This window comes from Drosophila grimshawi, unplaced genomic scaffold (assembly GCF_018153295.1).
Source record: "Drosophila grimshawi isolate 15287-2541.00 unplaced genomic scaffold, ASM1815329v1 contig_1367, whole genome shotgun sequence".
NCBI lineage: Eukaryota > Metazoa > Arthropoda > Insecta > Diptera > Drosophilidae > Drosophila > Drosophila grimshawi.
Genome location: NW_025062889.1, coordinates 8,587,186 through 8,611,356, shown reverse-complemented (window position 1 = coordinate 8,611,356; position 24,171 = coordinate 8,587,186). Strand labels below are relative to the sequence as shown.

At 39.9% G+C, this 24,171-nt stretch overlaps 1 protein-coding gene across 4 annotated transcripts in view; it reads left to right on the top strand.

The window, feature by feature from the left end:
• Positions 1 to 23,821, top strand: part of LOC6560149 (protein dead ringer) — a 28,455-nt gene extending 4,634 nt beyond the window's left edge. For 2 of the 4 annotated variants that reach the window (XM_032734240.1, XM_032734238.1), the window contains exons 2-11: positions 7,730 to 7,899; positions 7,977 to 8,127; positions 8,998 to 9,403; positions 9,451 to 9,566; positions 15,493 to 15,565; positions 19,814 to 19,997; positions 20,865 to 21,012; positions 21,150 to 21,628; positions 21,791 to 22,602; positions 22,662 to 23,821. In XM_032734240.1, the coding sequence (XP_032590131.1) occupies positions 7,757 to 7,899; positions 7,977 to 8,127; positions 8,998 to 9,403; positions 9,451 to 9,566; positions 15,493 to 15,565; positions 19,814 to 19,997; positions 20,865 to 21,012; positions 21,150 to 21,628; positions 21,791 to 22,602; positions 22,662 to 23,116 (2,967 nt within the window). In that variant the 5' untranslated portion in view covers positions 7,730 to 7,756 and the 3' untranslated portion in view covers positions 23,117 to 23,821. Of the gene's footprint in view, positions 1 to 7,729; positions 7,900 to 7,976; positions 8,128 to 8,997; positions 9,404 to 9,450; positions 9,567 to 13,103; positions 13,324 to 15,492; positions 15,566 to 19,813; positions 19,998 to 20,864; positions 21,013 to 21,149; positions 21,629 to 21,790; positions 22,603 to 22,661 lie in introns of those variants that run through there. The other 2 variants (XM_032734239.2, XM_032734241.1) reach the window with 2 other exon arrangements.
• Positions 23,822 to 24,171: the final 350 nt, after the last annotated feature.

Genomic DNA, 24,171 nt, shown 5'->3' with positions numbered 1-24,171 from the left:
ATCACACAAAAGATGTTACAATTTGTTGTATTTGACAATTGAATTTAGAGGTGGAAAAAATAGCAATAGCAAATGTTAAACTAATAAAAGCAATGGCGATAAAAACCAAATAGTAGTAGCTCATTAACATTATGATTATTTATGAATTTATTCTCAACCATAGCTAATAAAATTGTTAATTAAAATTTTCCAGCATTGGCGGGCAACTCAGCAGCTATTGCGCTGCAAATGAGACACCATAAAGTGTGAAACACATACATACATACATACATACATACATACACACATACATACATACATACATACATACATACATACATACATACAATACATACGTACATACATACATCGATGCATGTCTGTGGACAGTGAACGCTCAATAGTTAAATAATAATGTAAATATATACATATTATATTAAAATGTGTTAGCAAATCTAATTGAATAATTTAAACATTAAAGTTGAATTTAACTTGATCAGCTAGTTACTCTAAATATTTGTATATTTATTAGCGAAGTAAATTATTAACCTATTTCGGTTGTTAACAGCGGATTCAATTCAAGGCTTTGGTGGAACAAACTGTTTCTAATTATCTGGCGTGCACTGTACAATATTGTGCGAATATACCTATAAGTATGTATATATATATATATATATATATAATGTTAACTCACACACAGCCAAATGGAATTGTTATTATCAAAATACATATAATAAATAAGCCAGCGATGGGCGTGGCTTTCATTTTTTGTTGTTGTTTTTTTGCTGCTGTTGCTATTGTTGTTGCCTCTTGCTCACCGAAATTAAATTGATGAATAAGCGAGAGAAGCGAAATTAGTTGCGTTTATCGTCGCTGCCCATCGACATTTGAGTTGTTATTGCTGTTGTTGCTGTTGGGCTGGCCGCTATAAAAACAATGCAATTTTTAATTATTGAAGCCTGCAATCGAAACTAGAAGCAGACGCCCAACAACAACAACAACAACAGCAACAACAAGCCCCACAACAACAGCAACAGTCGTTGGCCCTAAAACCGCTGCTTTTTCTTTTCGTTGTTTTTTTTTTAACCGGTTTTTATTTGTTCTTCCTTTTTTTTTCATTATTTTATTGCTTACGCGAAATTTTCGTCTGCCTTCGCTTACACGCACACACACACAGACACACACAGACAGCACGCATGCACACACAAGCATAAACACAACACAAGTACTCACCTAACATGGGCGTGCGTGCAGCGCCCATATAATAATGGGTAGGTGGTTGGTTTGGCCCATGGGGTAGGGGGTAGGGGGTCGGATGGGGTAACGGAAAAGTGGTTAAAAAAAAAGGGGTAAAGGGAGGTGTGCGCTCTCGGTTCACTCGTTCCTCTGTCCGTCCGTTCGTCCACTCTTTCAGTCAGCCAGCCAGCCAGCCAGCCAGCCAGCCAGCGGGCAACCGGCACAGCGAATGCGCCATTATGTTTGTTGCCCGTTTCGGTTTCAGTTTTTGTTTTGTTGTTTCCATTTCTTTTCTTTTTTTTTATATATATATATATTATTCGCTTTATTTTTTCCGCTTCGTCGCGTTGTGAGCGAATGAAATGCGCGAGACATACACAAACACACACACACACATTTACTCTTGCACTCGCACTCGCACTCATTTTACACATGCATGTTTGTATGTATGCACGTACATACATACATATCTCACAGATACGTTTTGCATTTTAATTTTATTTTCATGCTCTCCGAGCTGCAGCTCCGCATCGTTTCCGTATCGACCACGTTGCACATGTTTTGGTCCTGCCCTTAATATGTATTTTTGCTGTGTGTGTGATTGTTTTTTTTTTCTGTTGTTTTTTTTCTTTTTTAAACGTCTGCTTTTTTCTTCTGGTTGTTGCTGTTGTCGTCGTCATCGTCGCAGTGCGTTGAAATAATTCGCCACGGGGTAGATGCGTAAATGAGCAATTTTTATTTATGTTTGTGAGCATTTTTATACAGATTTGAGTAGAGCCGCCATTTACTACATTTATATTTGTACGCATGTATGCATACCATAAATATGTATATATATATATATATATATCTATTCATACATCTGTACTTAAGTGCATACACATGTGTGCATAGGAAAATACGTGTTTCACATAATTACTATTATTATATTTCGTACATAGGAAAAGAATGTGTTCTGTTTTCAATCTCCATTTACATATTTTTTTAAAAATATATTTGTACAGAAATATCTATTAATTGCTATGCGCTGCAGTTGCAGCATTTCAATAAAGACTTTGTCTTTTATTTTAAGCTTTTTGATCGTAGAAAATCAAGTTAGCCACTCAATCTCAATTATTAAAAAGTCCGAAAAATATATGGAATATCCTCAAAACGGCTTGAAAAAATTCGAAAATTTCGTTTTTGAATAGATTTACAAATAAGAAACAAATATTTTCTTTCCGTATTTTAAAAATCTATTAAGCACTATTCTCTGCAGAGAACTTTTCAATAATCAATCAAGTAATTATCAAAGAAAATCTTCAATCATTCTTCAAAAATTCTTGAAAACTTGAATAATCCAAATTCCTAATAATGCTTGTTTAATATTGTCTAACAAAGATATCAGCAAATAATAAATGTATTGGGTATTTTATTACACCATAACAACTGATATTTGTATGTCTAGTTTTGCTCTATACTGTTTTCCAGTTAAACATAATGTAAACTATATATAATTCTACAGAATGATGTCCCGAAAATAGGATGTTAATAAACTTAAGACGCCAGCACGCCCAACGAGCACTTGAATCATAAGAACATTAGGAATATCTGCTTTACAATTCAAGCTAAAACCAGAAACCAGCAAACAATTATTGCTGTTGCTGTGAAACCTAAGCCGGCAGCAGAGAGTGCGAGCGAGAGCTACTCAGAAGATAGATAGATGGATGGATAGATAGATGGATAGATGCATGCATATGCCTGCTAGATAATCTTAATCCTTCACACAATAAACGGTTGCCTGCGTGGCAGCCTGTGTGTGTGTGTGGCAGAACTGTGCCGCCTCCTGCCTCTGGTAGTTAGCTGATCCTGTTTGCATGCTGCGCCCTTCACAGCTTGGCTCGCTTTGTCACATTATGGATTTCCAGTGGCCGCAACGGATCGTCCTTTTGTTTTAAATTAGCACGGCATGTTGCACATGCGGCAAGCAGCCTCGACTCACTCTCCCTTCATTGCTCAGGCCGCAATCGAATCGCATTTATGATTTGAGTATTTGAGTTGCCGACGGCAGCAACAGCAACAATCTACAAACTGACCTGAGTGCTTCCGACAATTTGTCAATGCAACAATGTCAATTGTTGTACATATCAACTTGTTACAACAACAACAACAACAACAGCAGCAAGCAGCAGCAAGCGACCGAAATTAGCTAAATGACATTTGTGGTAAAATGCAATGATAATAAATTAATATACATGATTTTTGCAGCAGCGTCTATCGAGAATAATGTCAACTAATTAGTGATAAAAACTGTCAGCGGCAAATAAATTGAATATTTTACATTTACGAACTACTATGAACACAATTTGCAGTTAGATAGTCAACACACCCCGTCGCCCCGCCCCCCGTCCTCTGCCCCAACCCCAACCCAGTCGGCTCTTTGTTGCCCCGCATCTATTTGGCATTGTTGTCGTCTTTTTGTGGTGCATTGAAAGCTATTAAAGTAAATTGCAATGAGCGGGGCCCGTGCCCGTGCCCGTGCTCGGTGCTCGGTCCCAGACCCGGACCCGGACCCGGACCCATGACCAAGTCATACCTGTGCTCATGCGACTATCTCTCGTATCTCTCCAACTATACAATGTGAGTACACATGTATATCGTATCTCCAAGTATTACCTATAATACACATATAGTTGTTGTTGTTGCCGCTATTGCTATTGCTGTTGCACCCCGAGACTTTTGCGGAACTTCTGCGGCAGGTCTAATTGCGATTTAATGTCTTTTCGGCTTTCGTATGAAAGTGCTTCGGTAAATGTTAAGCCGATAACACAACTACCGCCCTTATCAATGCTGGCAAAGGCCAAATTAATGGAACTAGCTTGTAGGTGTGCGACTAAATGCCACATATCTGCTCCACTCAAATCCACTCCACTCTACTCTACTCCACTCTCTGGGCTTGCGACACAGTTTCGTCTTTTTTCTTTTTTTAAATTTGTATTTTTATATTTTTGTTTTGTTTTTTAGAAACGAGATACTTGGCCATCATTAGCGACTGTGTTTTTTTCCTACCACACTGAAATTACTCACTTGAAACTAGTACAGCTTATCGTACACAATAATATATGCGACAGTTGTACATAATTGCTTACAGGTATTAAGCTGTGACCCCAACATATAGATAGACCTTCGCTTCAACTGTCCATAAAGATATGCAACATTTTCAATATGAATATAAATCATGGAAACCCAAGACTTGAATCTTTGCTTGTACTTTTCTAAATGCAAATTTAGCACTTTCCGAAATAAGTATTGGTCAGAGCGAGACAAGATATGAGGATATGTAAAATGTTTAATTTGAATAATCATAATCTTTGCTTGTACTTTTCTAAAAATCAAATTTAGAACATAAGCTAATTAATGATAAGATATACAGATATGCAATCTAAAAAATAATGATATTCCAAGACATAAATCGTTGCTGGTACTTTTCTAAAGTAAGATCTTAAACTTTCCGAAGTAAGAATTGTTCAGATAGTTCATTTTGTATGGTTAAAAGATAAGAATTAATTACTATTATGTAAAATGAAGACTTAAATCTTTGCTTGTTCCTTTTCCAAATTTAAATCGATAACTTCCCGAAATAGGAATTGTTCACAGTTAAAAATATAATGCTAGTTTGAAATGCTTCAGTCAGGATTTGCTAGGTCTATTAAAAAGATTGGGCTATGATGAATGGTAATGAACGCATTTGCACACTTAACGCTATAGATTGGTTATCGATAATATAACGAACTGCAACAAAAATCTGCCAGACCAACACACACACACACACAAGCAACATAAAAGCGGCACGAATTCGTTGTGCATTAATTAGACATTTTATAGGTGCAACACGGCGTTAACTGAACGCCTTTTGCAGTTGGGGCCAGAGTACTCAGACGTTGTCGGCATCAATACCACAATTATTGTTTGGGCCTGGTCAACATCGGCGAAACAGAAAAGAGTAAAAATAAAAAAATAAAGGCCAAATGCATCAGCAACAGTAACAGCAAGAGCAACCGCAACTAAAATGTTGCCAGTGAGGAGTCCATCGGTCGCCGAATGCATATATTTCGCATGGATTCGATAACTTACATTAATTTGATGTATACACACACACACACACACAACCATTCTTCAGTATGCACTTTATACTATATGCAAATAAGCCAATATGCATGTGGTAACCGCGAATTGACAACTAACTAACCAACCAGCCAGCCAGCCAGCCAGCCAGCCAGCCAGCCAGCCAGCCAACCAGCCAGCCAACCAGCCAACCAACCAACGAAGTGAAGCCAACAGCAGCCAGCGTCCAATGCGAGCAGCTATCAATGGGCCAATATGAGCCACGTAATAGCCGCAAAGAAGATGAAGTCGCGAGACGAGGCTGGGACTGGGGCTGGGGCAGAGGCAGGCAGGCGAAGGCAGAGGCAGAGGCGGAGGCGGAGGCTGTTGCCACTAAAAACGAGGCAAGAGCGTTGACGTTACCATTTCATTATGCGAAATCGCGTCTGCGACCGCGTTAAAACCTACTCGGCATAAGAGTTGACGTATATTAGTCAAATTAACCAAATGCTGTTAGCAACAATTTTGCCATCTACACTGCGATAAATTGAATGCCTTTGTTTTGCACACACGTGTGTAAATCAAGCTGTGAAAGTTTAAAGTTGACTTTCGCTTTGATTGAAATCGATTGAAGTTTGAACTTTGAATATTAAATATTGTTGAATTAATTTATTTACTTATTAATATTAATAATAATCAATTTGCATGCAAATAATACTATAATTATTAATACTACAAGAGCAATAGCGATGGCAAAATAAATATTTTAGCATTTTAGCTAGTGGAAAAATCAACAGAAATTCCGTATGTATTTTTCCCAACAATTTTCCTCAAGGCTTGCCATAAGCAAGTGTTTATTGCTTTCCTCTGTTTGATTTAAGCACTTTTGATTTGAAGTAGAAACTGACTTAAAAAGACTTGAACTTGTTGATCTAACTCATCTCCAATTGACTTAGGCAACTTTGATTTTCGAAAAGATTTCAAAATTATTTTTATCTGAGCAGAAAATATATATTTAATATGATATTTGGTGCAGTGTATTCGTAATCGTATTTTTAAAGGCGTTTGCATTTTTCGCCAACTTCAAAGAATTCTTGGAAAATGCACAAAGCTCTCTGCTGCTGAATACCAGAGACCATAGAGCATGTATACCATGTTCCTCCAATAGAATCCCTCTCGTTGCACCGCTCCCTTCCTTGGTCTATCATCTAAGTATTGTCTATGTGTGCTTTGCTTTTGGTAATGAATACAGCAATGCGACAACACCAAAGACGACAACAACACCAACAAACACGGTGATAAATGTTATATACACACATGAACACTGAGATGCGAACTGTAGTCCAATGATGATGATGATGATGATGATGATGGTGACGATGATGGTGATGGTGATGGGTTAACCTGGGCATGGCTTGGCCATGGTTTGGCTTACTTTGTGCAGCCGTTACAGGTTACATTGAGATGTTTTTCACTATATATGTGTATGTTTGGTGCTGCTGCTGCTGTTGATGTTGCTGTTGCTGTTGCTGTTGGTCGGTCGGGTGTGTTTAAATTGAAAATTCCCGATTTGCACACAGTCACAGATGCGCTTAATTTGCACCTCTCCAAATGCATAAAAAGCAAAAGACCGGACCAAACTTCAACTCTGCACCAGCCCCTGCCCCTTTGTCCCCTTTGTGACTCTCTGCTGCTGCCTGCCAAGCGTGGCCGACTTCTTGCCAAAGTCACGGCTGGCAATAGTACGCTTGAAACGGTTGTAACCACGGATATGCCATGGCTGTGACTCTTGTTGTACCTTAGTGGACTATAGTTGTTAGTCTGCCTCTCAGCATATACAAAAAAAAAAAAAAAAAAAAAAATATATATATATATATATATATATATATATATATATATATGTATGTGTATGTGTATATATTATTTAGCTCCAGTTCTGTGCTGAGGCTCGTCTTGATTTCCATTACGTTTGCTTGGGCATTGTTAACTTATTAAGTGGTTACCTTTGTTGTCGCCTTTCTTGTTGTTGTAGTTGTTGTTGTTGTTGCTGGAGCTGGAGCTGGAGCTGCGCTTTATATGTGTTAATGTTAATATGCCGCCTTTGGCACGGGACTAAGCAGAACAATGACCATACTCCAACTGCTCTAAACGCTGCCCACGCAGCCGCAGTCGGAGCCGCAGCAGTTGTGTGTGACAAAGTGCCACAGATTTAAACAGCGCAGCGGGTGATTTTGATATTGAGTCGTGGCAATCAATGAGATCAGGCCAAAGATTCATTGATGGCAATCGATGCGGCTTGTTGACATAAGCGCCGCCATCAATTGAAACTCTGCCTCCGATGGCCACAAATATCCACAGCCTTCTCTGTCTCTGTCTCACTCGCTTTCGTCTTCTCTCTCTCCCTCTCTCTCTCTGTCTCTCTTTGTTACAGTCCCACGGTGATCGTACGGATGACGAGATGCGCGACTGTGATTCCGTTGACGGTGAGCATCATCAGCTGAGCGCCAAGGCGGCAATTGCAGCCCGGCTCAGTCACACAGTTGCCGGCGGCGCTGGCCTCAACTTTGCCAGTCCAGAGCAGCAAACAGATCTGCCACTCAGGTGGGTAGCATTTAATAGCCGACTCTGATTGGAATCAACAACATATAACAATATATAAATGTTGTGTGCATTGGCAGCCATCATCATCAGCTGCCGCCGAATCATCCGCTCAACGCCCTGGGCAGCTTTATGAGCATCGGCGGCCTACACAGCATTCCAAATCTGCAGCACAGCGATGTCCTCGAGAAGCTCAAGATGCAAGTGCGCGACATGAAAGTTGGCCTCATGGTGAGTGGACACTATAAAGAACAAATGAATGAATAAATGTATCAAATAGTCTGATAAATCAACGTACTCACAACCATAAATTATTAATGCAGAACATGTTGAAAAAATAGTTATCGTTTCTGCTGATATTATTGAAATCAAATATTATTTATTTGTTACTTTAAAAGCTATGATATATTGATCACATTTTGATTAGAGAGTGTCGAATAATAATTGATTAAATGTTCCCGTCATGAGAGAATTAAAATAAAATTAGCATGAATAGACAACATTTGTAAACCAAGAATTAAATTGAGGCTTTTAAAATGATCTCAACTGGTTTGAGTTAGTTGTTTTTATGATAATTACAGTCTGCATTAATAGATAATTATTGGTGTCCGCATCCATTTAGACAACTTCAAAGGCAAACGATTATTTGGCATATAAATAGAAAGACATAATATATATATATATATATATATATAGTAATCAGGTCAGGGCTTGGTAAGAGCCCCATTAAATTTCCACATGTTTCATGACACAAATTAGAATAGTTTAATTCAATTATAACATAAATTATGTGTATCAATTTCCTTTTATTAAATACTTTTAATCGATTTTCCTGAACTATTCTGTGAATAGAAAATATGCTGTGTCAGTTATCAATATGAAATCGGTCAAAGTTTCTCTTCGATATCATTTTCAATTAATATTGAGATTTGCGTTAAATTGTTTGATGTTTGATTTGGAATTTGAATCGAACAATTCGAACATGAAATAATTCTTTTCAAAAAATCATCAATCACAATCATTTTGCACAATTTGGCAATTGAGCTCGAGATGAGTTTGGACGCTTATTACTGGATTCGTTTGTTTACGTCTGTCTTGCAGGAGCAGGACTATGCAGCGGCGGCACATGCCGCAGCCTTTGGCGCCAACATGCTGCCCACAACGATCAGTACGGCTTTTCCGCTGCCGCACAATTCGGTGGCAGCGGCTGCGGCAGCTGCATCCTTTGGCCATGCCACAAATGTGAATGCCAATCCGGTGCCGACAGCCAACAATGGCGCCAGCTACAATGGTGGGCCCAGCGGTGGACATGGAACAGGAGCACCTGCTAGCGTTGGCAACAGTGGCGGCACAGGAGCAGGAGGTGCTGGCGGCAATAGCAGTGGTGTTAACAACAACAACAACAATAACAATAGCAACAACAACAACAACAACAACAATAACGGTGCCGGCAATGGTCATCCCTTTTCATTTGCATCGCCAACAGCGCCGAGCAGCACCAAAGAAGGTTGGTATGGGGCTGTGGGATTTAGAGTGTTTAACTTGTGAACTCAGCGCGCCACTTTGCAGCTAATTCCGCATCAAATTCATCGACGTCCAGCGAGGCATCCAATTCATCGCAGCAGAATAATGGCTGGAGCTTTGAAGAGCAGTACAAACAAGTCAGACAGGTTAGTGTTAGTCAATTTAATCTCTTTGCAAACAAGGCAACCCAAACCCAAACCCAAACTCAAGTCCAGGCCAGGCCAGGCCAGGGCAGGCCAGGCACTCGCTGCCAGGGGCCGGGCCAGCCCAGCCATTTAGGCAAACTATCAATTAACGGCTAATAGCCAACATCTTGAGCATATGTGTGTGTGTGTGCAAGTAGTCAAGAGGGGGATGCGCCAAGTTTTGATCTCGTTTTGACGCTTCTGCCCCGAAGCTGTTCACATGCAATAAAAAAGAGTACCGCGTTTAGTAGTTCCGGTTTTGTGCTTGCTGCTGCCTTGCTGCCTTGCTGCTTGCCGCTTTGCCGCTTGCCGCATGCTGCAATTGAGCAATTAATGCTCGCACATCTTGAGCCATAATTTTTTTTTTTTTTTTTGGTGAGAAAAGAGCCAGTTTTTGGATTGAATTTCTGTTTCTGTTTCCGTAGATGCTGTGCCTAGTCTAGTTTCAACTCTTACGCATGGCTGCAGAGCCAGCGTGAAATTTCCTCAATAAGTGCACAATCTGGTAATTAAAATGCCGAGGTCGTCGCCTCTACTAACTACTAAGCTGTTGTTGCCAAAAAAAAAAAACAGAAAAAAACAATAGAAAAAGTAAATAAAAATTGTTGCGCCGCCGTGTGAACCGCAACAGCTTTGGCCCTGTTGGCCATAAAAACTAAACTTCGATTAACTCGTACATACACCCTCGACGACGCTGGGGCAGGCAATTCATCAAACGGGGCCCGCATTCTCTATGCACTATAAAAACTTTGACCCTCGCAATGCAAACACTGCCCCACACACACACACACACAGTACCAGAGTACCATATATACAATATATGTATCTATATGCCGCGCTTCACGCTTAACACCTTCGCTTACACACAGCGGCTAAGAAGATGTGTGCCTCAAACCGGCTTAGCCAACACCCAGCTGTGTTTCTCTTACTCTCTCTAGTAGGTGTTGGGCTGCATTGCGTTGGGTTGGGTTGGGTTGGTTTTCGTTTTGGTTTTGGTTTTAGTTTTAGTTTTTGCTGTTCGCTTGCCTAATCCCCTTAGGCAGATTCGAATCATGCCACATCGTTGATGTTGCTGCTGCTGCTGCTGCTGTGGCTGCTGCTGCTGTGGCTGCTGCTGCGGCTGTGACTGTTGCTGCTGCTGCTGTTGCTGCTGCTGCTGCTGCTTCTGCTGTATTCGCTGCTCACCCGCAAAATGGCGGCTTTCATTAATTGTGAAAATGTGGCCGCTACTCAAAACGATAATTATGTTAATTGAGTGAGTAGCTGCCGCGTATGAAAAGCCATTTTGAATTTGTCTGCCTTAGCGCAATGCGCAATGCCAAAAGAAAATCATTTTACACAACTTGCTGTTGTTGTTGTTGGTGGTTCGCAGAGGAACAGCATTGACTGCCGCCCCACCGTTCTCGCCAGACACCCATCTATCCATCCATCTATCCATCCATCCAGCCAGCCAGCCAGCAATCCATCCAACTTTCCGTCCATCTATCCGTCTATCTATCTCATCGCAGACGAAGACGAAATATTATTTTGGTATTTTTTCCTCGTTTCTATATGATTTCTTTTTATTTTATACATACAATGCTGTCGCTTTTGTATGCGGTAGTCTACATAGTTCGTTTGCTCTCATTAATCAATGTCAATTATCTGTACATACTGAATAATTATGCTTAATTATAGACAGCAAAGCATTTTCCAATATTATTTTATTTTAAACGTATTTCTCTATTTCTCTTCGGGCTAATCTATTTCAATTCTAAACAAAATAATATTTCCTCATCGCATTCTCAATTGCAATTCCCATTTCCCATTCCCCTTCCACAAATATGGATTATGAAACATTTGCGCATTGCGCTTATTATTTAGTGTTAATAATTATGAATTTTATTACTAATTCGTACAAAAGGCAATGAAATTGTTAGATTATTGCCAGCAAACGTTCGAAAATAGTTAACAACAAAAGCACAAAATTAATTACTGCTGAAATTGCTTTAGTTTATTAAAACTCACGTTTTATCGACCATTCGACCAAATATTTATTATTTATTCATTTCACAAAACAAATACGTCAATCAAGTTGAGAAATTTGCCAAAATTATATATATATAAAAGTATATATATGTGTTCCATTTGGACTGAGTTGCGATGAATCAAAATTGCAGTCATCGATATTTAAATAAGTTTTCGTAACATTTTTAATCAGCAAGCACTGTACTCGCTTCAAGATATACTTAAATCAACAAAGGCAATAAAAATAAACGAAACCTCAACGAATTTCAGTTAATTAAAGTGAACAAAACAAAAATCTGGTCAACAGATTTTCAATAACGAGTGTGAAATTCTTAAATAAATATGTGCACAACATGATACACTCACAAAAATACAATACCTATATATATATATATAGATATAGAAATATGTATGTGTGTGTGAGCATGTGTAAATGAAACTGGACAAATTATGAGACGATCGAGAGGATCAACTTGCAACGGGATCGTTGCTATATAATTTTTAGTAGCATATCCATTGGAAACCTTGCACTTTGCAATGGCATCTGCACTACGCTGATAGTTATAAATTACACACAGATACACACACACACACACACATACAGAGACGTACATTAACACATACTTTGATCTGGCAAAACGCATTTGAGAATTCCCAGAATCAAGGATTCAAATTTCAAGCATAGCCATAGCCTGCACTTTTAGGTACTAGTCCAAATTGTTAGCGACAAATAAGTAAGATTATTTTTATAACCGAACCCAAGGCGATGTCAAAGTACATGTCTGCCTGTGTGTGTGTGTGTGTGTGTGACATGTGTCCTCAAGACGCGACACAAGAGTTACTTATATATATATATATATTTATATACATGTGTGTGTGTGTTGTTATAAAAACGATTATGATTGGTCTAGAGAACTTCTGTTAGGGGATTTTTATCGTTTTATTGCGGAGCGCAGAGAGAGAGAGGATCAGCGGACTTGTTGTTGTTGAGTAGCCTGTGGCCTGTTGTGGACCTGTGGACAGTGGCTGCGGCTGCTGCTGCTGCTGCTGTGATGCAAGTAAAGCCAGCCCTGATCAATTCTCGGACTTGGACTTGGGCGGCGGCAGCAGCAGGTTTGCCACAAGGGTTGCCCATGCCACGATTTGTATCTGTTTTTCACAATAACCGAAAAGCGGACTTCATTTTTATGAGAGGTACATATTATTAATGCACACAGACACGCTGGCAGGCAGGCAGGCAGGCGGGCAGGCAGAGAGGCAGCCAGGCAGGCAGCACACAAACACATGGTAATCGAGATACGAGTGTGTGCGTGTGTGTGTGTGTGTGTGTGTGTTTTGATTTGTACACTACGCGTGCGACGGCGACGGCGACGTCAGCGTCGATTGTCGATATTGCTGCATTCGACGAGATACTTTCAATATTTTTAGTTGATAAACGACCTTTGATGGCGTTGCATCGTCGCGTTGATCAATCAATGTGGCTGCATTCTGCGTGAATTGTTAGTTATCAGCGACAGTATATATAGAAATCAAAAACCGGGCTAACAAATTGATTAACAAATCGAGAATTTATTCAATATAAATTGATAACTTGAGTTAATTGTGCCGGTGACGGTGCTGGTGTTGGTGTCCTTGTGTGTATCTGTGTGTGTGTGTATCTGCGTGCGCGTAATTTGCCAATATGCTCATCTCGGAGGATCAAATACAGGAGGTATATATTCATCAGCCAGACGATCATAAATTACACATTTTGCAATTTCATTGGCATATAAAAACAAAAAACAACGCTGAGAAAAAAACCAGATATATATGAAAACTTTAATTAAAAAAAAAAAATACAAAAAAAAATTTGTTATTTTTTTGTTTTTGCCTCGAGCTCGTCAGATAAAATAAATGCCAAAAAGCATTAAACGTAAAACAACTTGAAGTTGAACTTCAATCAATTCCTGTGCCTGTCCAAAAAGAGAAATATATACATGAAATACGCACACAAGCAAACAACGATGTATATGTGTGTGTGTGTGTGTGTGTGTGTGTGTGTGTCTGCATACATATACAATAACTCTTGTGGGCGTCGTGCATCATAAAAAACAGTCAGCCAGTGGAAGTTGTGAGCTGCAGTTGCAGTTTGAGTCGAAGTCGGAGTTGGAGTCAGAGTCGTAGTCGTAGTCGAACTCGAAGTCGAAGTTGGGGGCAATGGCAATGAATCGACGACGCTTGGCAGCTCGTCAGTCTCCATCTGCTCCTCGCTCTCTCTATCACACTCTCTGTGTCTCTCTTACTCGCTCTCAGGCACAGGCACAGGCTCAGGCTCAGGCTCAGCCTCTGGCTGGCAACATGTTGAACTCAAGCTTTAGATCGGAAGAGACTCCATCACAAGTTACTGTTGTTTTTGTTGGAGTGTTGTAACTTCAGTCGCGTTTTAAATCATTTATGCGAGTAGGGAAGCAGAAGGCAGTTCATCATCATTCGCATTGACTTAGAATGTGCACCAACTGTAGACTGAAACATGGCCAAACATGGCAACAACAACAGCAACAACAACAGCAACAGCAAAAGCAACAAAACTCAAACTTAAATCTTCCATCAAGCATTTGTTCCTTTGCCGTTTGCCTTTGCCGTTGCCGTTGCTGTTGCCTTTTCCTTTGCAGTAGGCGGATGGTATGATGAATTCCAAATTTGATGAGTTCACTCAGATGTTGTCATTAATTTTATACACATACAACCGAAGCTAGGCTTGGATGTTGATGCCGTCTTAGTTAGGACTCTGTAATCATTTTACTAAAGAAACTAAAATGCTAGAGAAAATTCTCTGGCGAATGGGTCAAAGGGTCAAAGTATGCACACGAGGAGCCTCAGTAGACAACGGCATAAGAAATGTGAATAATGAATGAATCCACTATTATTATTTATATATATAAATGTTTAAGCTGAACAACCAGAATTCGAGTTGGACTGTTGAGCTTGTCACAGTTTATGGCCATCTTGCAATAATCATAATATATATTTTATAACATTGTTTTCTTCAATTCAAATTAAATTCATTTAACTAACTATATTTTATATCATATTTATACTAGTTAAATATATTTAATGGCAGCTAAGCAGGCCAAAAATAATGAAGATTCATTTTTAACTTTTTTACATTTTATTATTATTAGTGTCAAGTAGGGAATTTAATCAGTGCTTGTAACATTTCTATGGACATTATCGTTATGCATTCTCTCCCTTCATCTATGTACATATATGTATATAGATAAATACATAAGTAGTACTTATGTACAGGAGGCATTCTCATCTTTATCACCTAATTATGCATTGTGCTGAGTCACTCACGCAACTGAAAAACTTGCCCTTTTTAATGCTTATTGGGGTGTTTCACACGTTTACGATTCGTGAACGTTTTCAACCCCCAGTTGAATGGTCGACTGAATGAATGAGTGAATGAAGAGCAGCAACACGCGCCCCTGCCGCTTGTTGCCCGTTGGCTGTGGCATGTTGCTCAGTGTCGCCGCCTGTCAAGGCGTCTATTGTCTGTTTGTTGGCCAACATTGAGCAAGCAACAGAGCACAACAAAGCCGTGCAACACAATAGAATAGCGTGTGGCAACCATTTTGCGCAAATCCATTGGTCCACAAGTCAAGTAGCGGCTGTTCTCACTCTATCTGAGCTCTTTTATTGTTCTCTATATAATATAATAATAATAATAATAATAATAATAATAATAATAATAATAATAATAATAATAATAATAATAATAATAATAATAATAATAATAATAATAATAATAATAATAATAATAATAATAATAATAATAATAATAATAATAATAATAATAATAATAATAATAATATTGCATTTGTCTGTTTTCTATTCGCAGCTCTACGAAATCAATGATGATCCCAAGCGCAAGGAGTTTCTCGATGATTTGTTTTCGTTTATGCAAAAGCGAGGTAAGTGCCCTGTAAAGATTTGGTTATGGGAGGAAGAGGGGATGAGGGGCTGATGCAACACTTGAGCAACACTTCTGTAGTTGCATTTGCATTATGTATGTGTGTCTGTCTGTCTGTCTGTGTGTATGTGTGTGTGTGTGTGTGTGTTAACAGCCGCGCTGAGTCAGCTAACCAAATTTGAAGTGTTTGCTTTGCGGACGGACTCAAATTATGTTAATTGAATAAATTTCTCGGCACTTTGCCGTTTGATTTCTCGCTTTTGGCTTTTTTCTCTCTCACTCTGTGTGTGTGTGAGTGTGTGAGTGTGTGTGTGTGTGAGTGCATTAAAATATGCAGAAATCTTAACGAATGTTAGTGAAATCATCATCTTCATCAAAATGATGCCGCACTTTTGTCGTTTTGTCACTCCAAATTACCGTCAAACACACGCTCGCCTCAAGAACGCGTCGAGGCAACGTGGCAAGTTCTCGGCGGTACATTTGTGTATATTGGTACTTAAATGTGGCCTCCCAAAAAAAGAAAAAGAAAAAAAGTCTAGACTATTTTTAAATGGCAAAGTATTTGAAATGCTTAACTGCATTTCGTCATTAATTATAAGCATTAACAATTGCACAAATGTGCTTTTGAGCATGTGGCATGCAATCGGCGGCCAGCCTACTGCCACTTCCTGTCGCGGCGTCCTCGAGCTGCCCAGCGACAACCACAGCCACAGCCGCAGTCGGAGTCAGAGTCGCGAATGCAACTGAAGTATTTGCGAGTTGCAGAGTGCATTAAATTTGTTTATATTTGCATTTGCGACATGCAAAGCAAAAATGTTTCGTGCGAAGCAAAAAATTACAAGCAACACACACAAACACACATATAAATATATGTGTATGTATATGTGTGAGTGCATTTTATGTGGCAGGTTGTTGCTGTTGTTTCATTATAGACTCGCTAATGCCAAACAAAGCTAGACTTGCAACGTGTTTTTCCTATTTGTTTTATACAACATGCAAGCACACGCACAGATAATAAACAATAACAAAAAAGCTTATGCAGATATTTATATATTACTATATACCTACATATCTACATAAATACATATACATATACATATAGATATATACATATATATCTCCCAACCAAACTTGACAACTTAATGGATTTTAATCTGTCACATGCGTTAAAGTTTTGACATATGTATGTATGTATTGTGTGTGTGTGAGTGTGTGTGTGTGTGTGTATGTGTGTCTGTCTGAGACTGCCACCGATTGTGTCGCTGGGTTTCTCTGACTAAAGTGTCTTTGTGGATTTGCCCCCAAGCCCCACCCCACCCCTAATTTGGTGGAAATGCCGAAAAATGCGCAGCGCATTGACTATATATACTCTATATAGAGTACTCATATGTATCTTTATCTGTATCTGTATCTGTATCTGTATCTATAACTATATTTATATACACGTATCTGCTGCTTATCCAATGTACAATTAGTTGCACAACTATATAACGGAAATTATGCTGAAAAAAAAATGAATATATATAAAAACTAAATATGCGCGTCCCTGTTTGTATCTGTGTGTGTATATATATATATATATATATGTATGTGTGTGTGTGTGTGTGTGTGTTTGTGTTTGTGCAGCGAAGAGCGGCGCAATTCTTAATTAAAAGACGTCAATCACTTATCAACCGGGCGCGCTATTTCTGTAGATATTTCTCAGTGCTCGTCTGACAGACCCTTGCCAGATCCGTCCCAACGAGCGCCCACCGTGGGCACAAGGGGGGCAGGGGGAGGGGCACAAATAACAACAACAACAACAGCAACCAGTGCCACAATCCAAGCAACCCAACTAAATCAACTGTCAAACTAGCGAGACTAGCGACTGAGATGCGTTATGATTTCAGACTCTATCAAATTTCTTTAAATTCCATTAAAATGCCATGACATCTAAGAAAACAATGCATAAAAATAAATAAATAAATAGAAACCAGCGATCTGTGATCTGTGATCTGTGGCATTGATCGCTAGTCCATTTCAAAAAGCTTTAAAGCCAAATTCCAATACAATTTCAACATAGATCCGTGTAGCAGTTTCTGACAGGTGTATTTGAGGCACAACTGCAAAGCAAACAGTTGCTCACTATAACCAACTTTTTAATAAAACATAATCAATATTTAATAATGTTTAATATTTACTTTGAAAAACAAGATGATTGAGCAAAAAGCTGCAACGAAATATTATTAAAATTGTATTTAAATGTTGCAAATTATATTTTAATCGCCTATTTCTATGACAGCTATTTCTGTGAGCATCTTTTTTTTACAAAATAAAATAATAATTTTAATTGAAGAACAAATTTTGCTCTCTTTGAAATCCTAGGAGTCTGAGCCTTTTTTAATGTTAGAAATCACTTCAAAACTAGCCTACTTTCCAAACCTGCGCCTCTCAACTTAATTATTATTATTGCAGCCACCAATATATGTATTTTATTACTTTGTTAAAGATTGTAATTTAGAAATAGAAGCGACTATTATCATGAGCAGAGTTGGTTTAACTAATATGTTGCCAAGCGTGGATAGTCGATCGACTATCAACTAGTTTTGTATAAGATGCCCATGATTGCAAGTGCCATTAACTAATTATAAATGATATATAAATATTTATATATATTTGTAGACATGTGTTGCATGTGCGTGCCAGTGCAGCCAATGTCTTTGCCAGGAGAGTCTCTGCGATCCGAAAAACCGATTCGATCCGACAACTTCAACCCCAAAGGCGCACTTTGGGATATGTTGTGAGTTTTTGTTGAAGAGTTTAATGATCGGTGAGACTGGAGCAAAGTTAATCATTAAATTGCCATTGATTATGTTTTGGCTGTTGTGTTGTGGCTCGTGCAGTGCAATTCAAATGAAAGCATCATCGCATATCAATACATCTTCTGTCTGCCCCTGCCACAAAATAAATCGTTCGATTTACTCGTTTTATTCCTTTTTGCTTTTGCTTATATATATATATATTTTTTTTTCTTAGTTTTTATGTGATATGCACAGGGGCAATCATCGTTGCCCCCTTGCGCCGCACATTTGTTTATATGCACAAAAAACAAAAATGTATTTTCATTCAATCAACACGTCCATCAACGAGTTTGATTGATTCCTTTGGGCTCATAAAAAGTCGAGAGGCTTTGGGCAGCAAAAGGCACAGAACGAGGCACAGAACGAGGCACAGAACGAGGCACAGAATGAGGCACAGAATGAGGCACAAGCTGCATACTACCAACAACAAACTACTAAACTAAATGATATTGAACAAATTGTTCTTGTGTACAAAATCAAGTTACTCACGTATCGAGCACAACAATTATGCAAGTCGATTTGATTTTTATATGCGCCACTGCGCTACTCAAACTGGAGTCCATGCCAACTGTTGTTGAGTTTGTGTCAGCCTGTTTATACACTTGCAACAACATTAAACATTTGCCAATATTTTCAAACAAGACTCTGATAGCAATGAGCGAACTTTGAACAAGTCTTTTGTACACATTTAAGTGATTTTCTCTTTGAAGAAGCTTTAACAATTTCATCCAAAAAGGATAAATTTAAACTTAAATCCCAATTTCAATGTGGAGGGCATTATAAGTTCGTTAGAGTCTCAGCGTTTTATGGCCTTGTTGCGGGGTCTGCGAGGCTGCTGCAAATGAGTTTGGCAGCCAACTGGGCGGTGGGCGTGTTGTTTTGGGCGTGGCAAGTGAATATCGAATAATACGATTCCAATGGGAAATAGAACTGATGGCAAAGATGATGATGATTAGCCGCCATAAACATACATCGACATATGTACAAACATCTGTGTACGCCTTTTGTAGCGAGTCGGCAACAACAATTTGGATTTATTTCTGTTTTTATCGGTGCACAGGCAGCGTGCTCCTCATGTTGTTGTTCTTGTTGTTGTTGTTGTTGTAGCATTCAACTAGTGTTAATTGCCGAAGATTGTGCGGATGCGGGGGTGATGCACAGAGTAGGCCCAAACGAGAAAGAGATACTCGAACAATGCGATAAATCTGTTTTATGGGAACGTTTAATCGTGTTTTGCTTGCTGGTGCATTTAACAAGCGCATTGAAAAACATTTACATACATGCCACAAGTGGATGTTTTTATAGCGCAAACAGACGCATTGCTAATTTCCACATTTTCATTTTCTTTCAATTTTTTCTCCTATTTTTTTCACATTGATTGCTCATCTTTGTTGTCGTTTCTATCGCAGGCACGCCCATCAACCGCCTGCCCATAATGGCCAAATCGGTGCTGGATCTGTATGAGCTATATAATCTGGTGATAGCACGCGGCGGCCTCGTCGATGTCATCAACAAGAAGCTCTGGCAGGAGATTATCAAGGGACTGCATCTGCCATCGAGCATCACCAGTGCGGCATTCACCCTGCGCACCCAGTAAGTTTTCCGCCTGACTCCTGCAGATACCCTGTAACTGTAGCGATAGTTGTGATTAGCCTGATTGCCTGATTGGACTTAATTCAGTTTATTTTAAATATAATTGAAATATGTCTTTCTTGCTGCCCTCAGCCTTCGTTCAGTCAGCTCTGTTTAAGTTTAAAAACTCCTGTATACAAAATAGTAAATTCGGATTATACACAAAATTTACTCTCAACCTGAAACCAGCAAAAGACATATTTAAATTATAAAAAGTTTTCCAAATTAGTGATATTTTTTAGACCAATCTCATATGTTGTTAGAAAGATGAATAAATAAATTATAGAAATATGATCAAGTTATATATTTCTCTATCTATCTCTAAAACTGGCATCAACGCCTTAAAATTACTTTTATAGACAGAGATGCCCCTTTAGATCTCTTGCTTATTTGATTCTACCCTTTTTATAAGTACATTTATACAAATATTCATATATATATATATATATATATATACATAATCCATTCAACACCTGCTTGAGAACTATGCGCTGATCAAACAGTGGAAAAGAGCAAACAATCTCAAACAATCAAACAACGGCAAACCGATCAAAAGGGGCCATCGATCAACGATCCCAGTTACTCAGTGACTCCAGTTAGTTGCCTGTTGCAAGTTACCTGTTGCTCCTCCGCTGAGATTTGTTTGCTTTGCGTTGCTCGTCACGTTTCGTATTTACATGTTAATTCAACATAAAGTCGCAGTTGCCACAGGCAACAGGCAACAGGACGACGACAGTGCAATGTGCGATGTGCGATGTGTTTTACTTGCACTCGTTGCCCGATGCATGTTGACTGCGCTTATTAATAATTTTATGCATCTTTCTTCAGATACATGAAGTATTTGTACCCCTACGAGTGCGAGAAGAAGAACCTCAGCACTCCCGCCGAACTGCAGGCGGCCATCGATGGCAATCGTCGCGAAGGACGTCGCTCCAGCTACGGCCAATACGAGGCCATGCACAATCAGATGCCACTGGTGAGTACTTGCTCGACTAGCACATACTCTGTCCCCCCATCCTTGCTCATAATTGGAATATTATGTTGACTATAATTATACTATATTATATGTATATAAAACAAAGCTAACTGAAATGTGGCTTCCTTTTTTTGCAGACAACAATTTCGCGACCACCGTTGCCTGGGGGCATGCAACAGATGTCGCCGTTGGCGCTGGTCACACACGCGGCGGCTGCGAACAATCAGCAGGCGCAGGCAGCGGCCGCAGCGGCAGCAGCACATCGACGGCTGATGGGCGGACCGGCCTTTGGCCAGATGCCGAATCTGGTGACGCAGGAGATTGAGAATCGCATGATGGAGTATCTGCAGCTCATACAGGCCAAGAAGGAGCAGCAGCAGCAGCAACAGAATGCGCCAGTTTTGGGCGCCACACATCCCCACCAGCAGCAGCAGCAGCAGCAACAACAATCGCTGCACCATCACCAACAACAACAACAACAACAGCAGCAGCAGCGACAGCGCTCACAAAGCCCCGAGCTGAGCACACGTGATGCGCTGAGTGCACAGGTGGCGCTTTGGCATATGTACCACAATAGCAGTCCAACCGGTTCGGCGCACACCTCACCACAGCAACGGTAAGTTAGCTTAGACATGCACCAGCACACACATTTTGTCGCTTAGTCTAGACACTGAACAAGTTCCACTGCTGCTCTACTGCCCGTAGCAAGCAAGAGCTTTTACTCTCTTAGCCCAGACACTAACCGGCAAGCTTTCGTTTTTGTTTCTTGCACTTGCAGCGAAGCCTTGAACCTTTCCGATTCGCCGCCAACTTTGAATTTGAATCACATAAAACGGGAAAGAGAACGCGATCCGACGCCAGAACCAACGGATCTGGAGGAAACGGTACTTCAGCCGCCGCCGGCGAAACGTGTGGGCAGTGGCCTAATGCCGCCCGGTTTTCCCGCCAACTTTTACTTGAATCCACACAATATGGCCGCTGTGGCAGCCGCCGCCGGTTTTCATCACCAGGCCGCCAACAATCATCATCATCATCAGCAGCAGCAGCAGCAGCAACAGCAACAGTCGCAGCAGCAGGATGCTGTGTCTGAGGGTGAACCAGAGGATGAGTATGGCAATGGGGAGCATAACACCACCGGCAACTCATCGTCGCTGCAAGATGAAAGTGAGCCACAGCAGCTGAATGGACACCACCTGCACCATCATCATCATGATCATAACGATCTGCATCATGATCTGCATCATGAGCATCATCATCATCATCAGAATCATCTGGACAAGTCGGATGACTCGGCCATTGAGAACTCACCCAGCACATCGACAACGACAACAACAACATCATCATCCACATCCAAATCGCATCGTCACAGCTCGCCGGTGTCCACAAAAAAGAAGAGCAGTGTCAACTGCAACAGCAGCAGCAACAACAGCAACAACAACAACAACAGCAACAAGACGCAGTCCTTGTCGTGTGCGAAGGATGCCGGCAACAACAACAGCATCAGCAGCAGCAGTGCCAACGATGCCAAACTGAATCCCCTCGAGACGCTCAGCCTGCTCTCGGGCATGCAGTTTCAAGTGGCACGCAACGGTAAGTAATCAGAAGCAGAAGTATTCGATTTTCCTCATCCTAATCCCTTACTTTCCCAGGCACCAATGCAAATGGCGAGCAGCAGTTGATTGTCAATCTCGAGCTAAATGGCATTAAGTACTCGGGTGTGCTGGTGGCAGCAAACCAAGCAGCAGCAGCTGCAGCAGCAGCAGCCAAGCCAGAAACAGGAGCAGGCACTGAGCGGCAGCAGGCAGAGACGCCAATTGCTGCTGCTGCGGCTGCTGCTGTTGAGGAGCCAGCAGTGAGGAGCAGCAGCAGCAGCAGCAGCATTGATGATGAGCTCAAGCATGAAAACAGCCAGGAACTTGGCCAGAACGAGGCAACCGATGAGGAAACAATGCAGGAACAGCAACAACAACAACAGCAGCAGCAGCAGCAACAACAACAACTCACAGATGAGATTGTGAATGGTGCAGGAATTGGGGGGGTTGGTGTCGGGGTCAGCGGTGCAGTGGGTGCAAGTCTGCTTAAGGATGCTGTGGTCAGTTCATAGAGTGCCGACAAGATATGCATATGAAAAGGAATACCAAAGTCATATTTTTCAGAAAAATAAAAAATCAAATACAACAACAAAATACACACACACACACACACACAGAAAATACACACATACACACACGTGTGTGTGTGTGAGTTGGAACTCGTTAGCCTGGCTAAGACAAAAGTGCATCCAGCATTTGGCAGCTGCACCCACAAACATGCCCATAAATAAGCAAACAAACATATTGTTTATATATATATATATATGTATACATATATAGCATATATATATACCATATAATATATATATATATAGATCGTGTAGCATGTTCAATTTCCACATTTTGCATAAAAGACAAGCTTTCGAGCATTGTATTTAATTTAATAGTATCTAGTTTCTAAGCAGCTGCAACAATTAAATAAAATATACAATATACACACACATACATACATATATATATATATATATATATATATATTGATTAGTTGTTAGGGTACCTAAGGTCATGCCCCACGCCTACCGCCCACCCCTCGGTATATGAAGTTTGTGTTTTTTTTTAGCGAGCAATTTTTGTTTGTTTCATTTTTATTATTATGATTTTTTCTTCTCAAAAATTGTCTTTTAGGCTATAAAGCTTGTGTACATATCAATAATTGCTATGTAGTAGTAAATATCTATATACAGACACATATATATATACTTTATGTAATTCTAAGTGAACACACACACAGCCACACACAGACACACACACACACATAAATATACACTTGCATTTTGATCCATAAACCATATTACACCCTAGGACATAGACATAAATACAATTATGAGCCTAAAGCATAAAGCATACATAAACATATAATTCTTATTATTATTATTATTATGGTATATTAAAAATATAAACTGGCAACGCTCCACCCCCCACCCCTACCCACCCCCACCACCCATTCACTACTCCAAAGCCAAGTAAATTATAGCTACAACTATTGTAAGCGTAAGCGTTCAATTTATTGAATAATAAATCGATTTAATTTTAGCCCAATTCGCATACTTATCAAGACGGATATTGT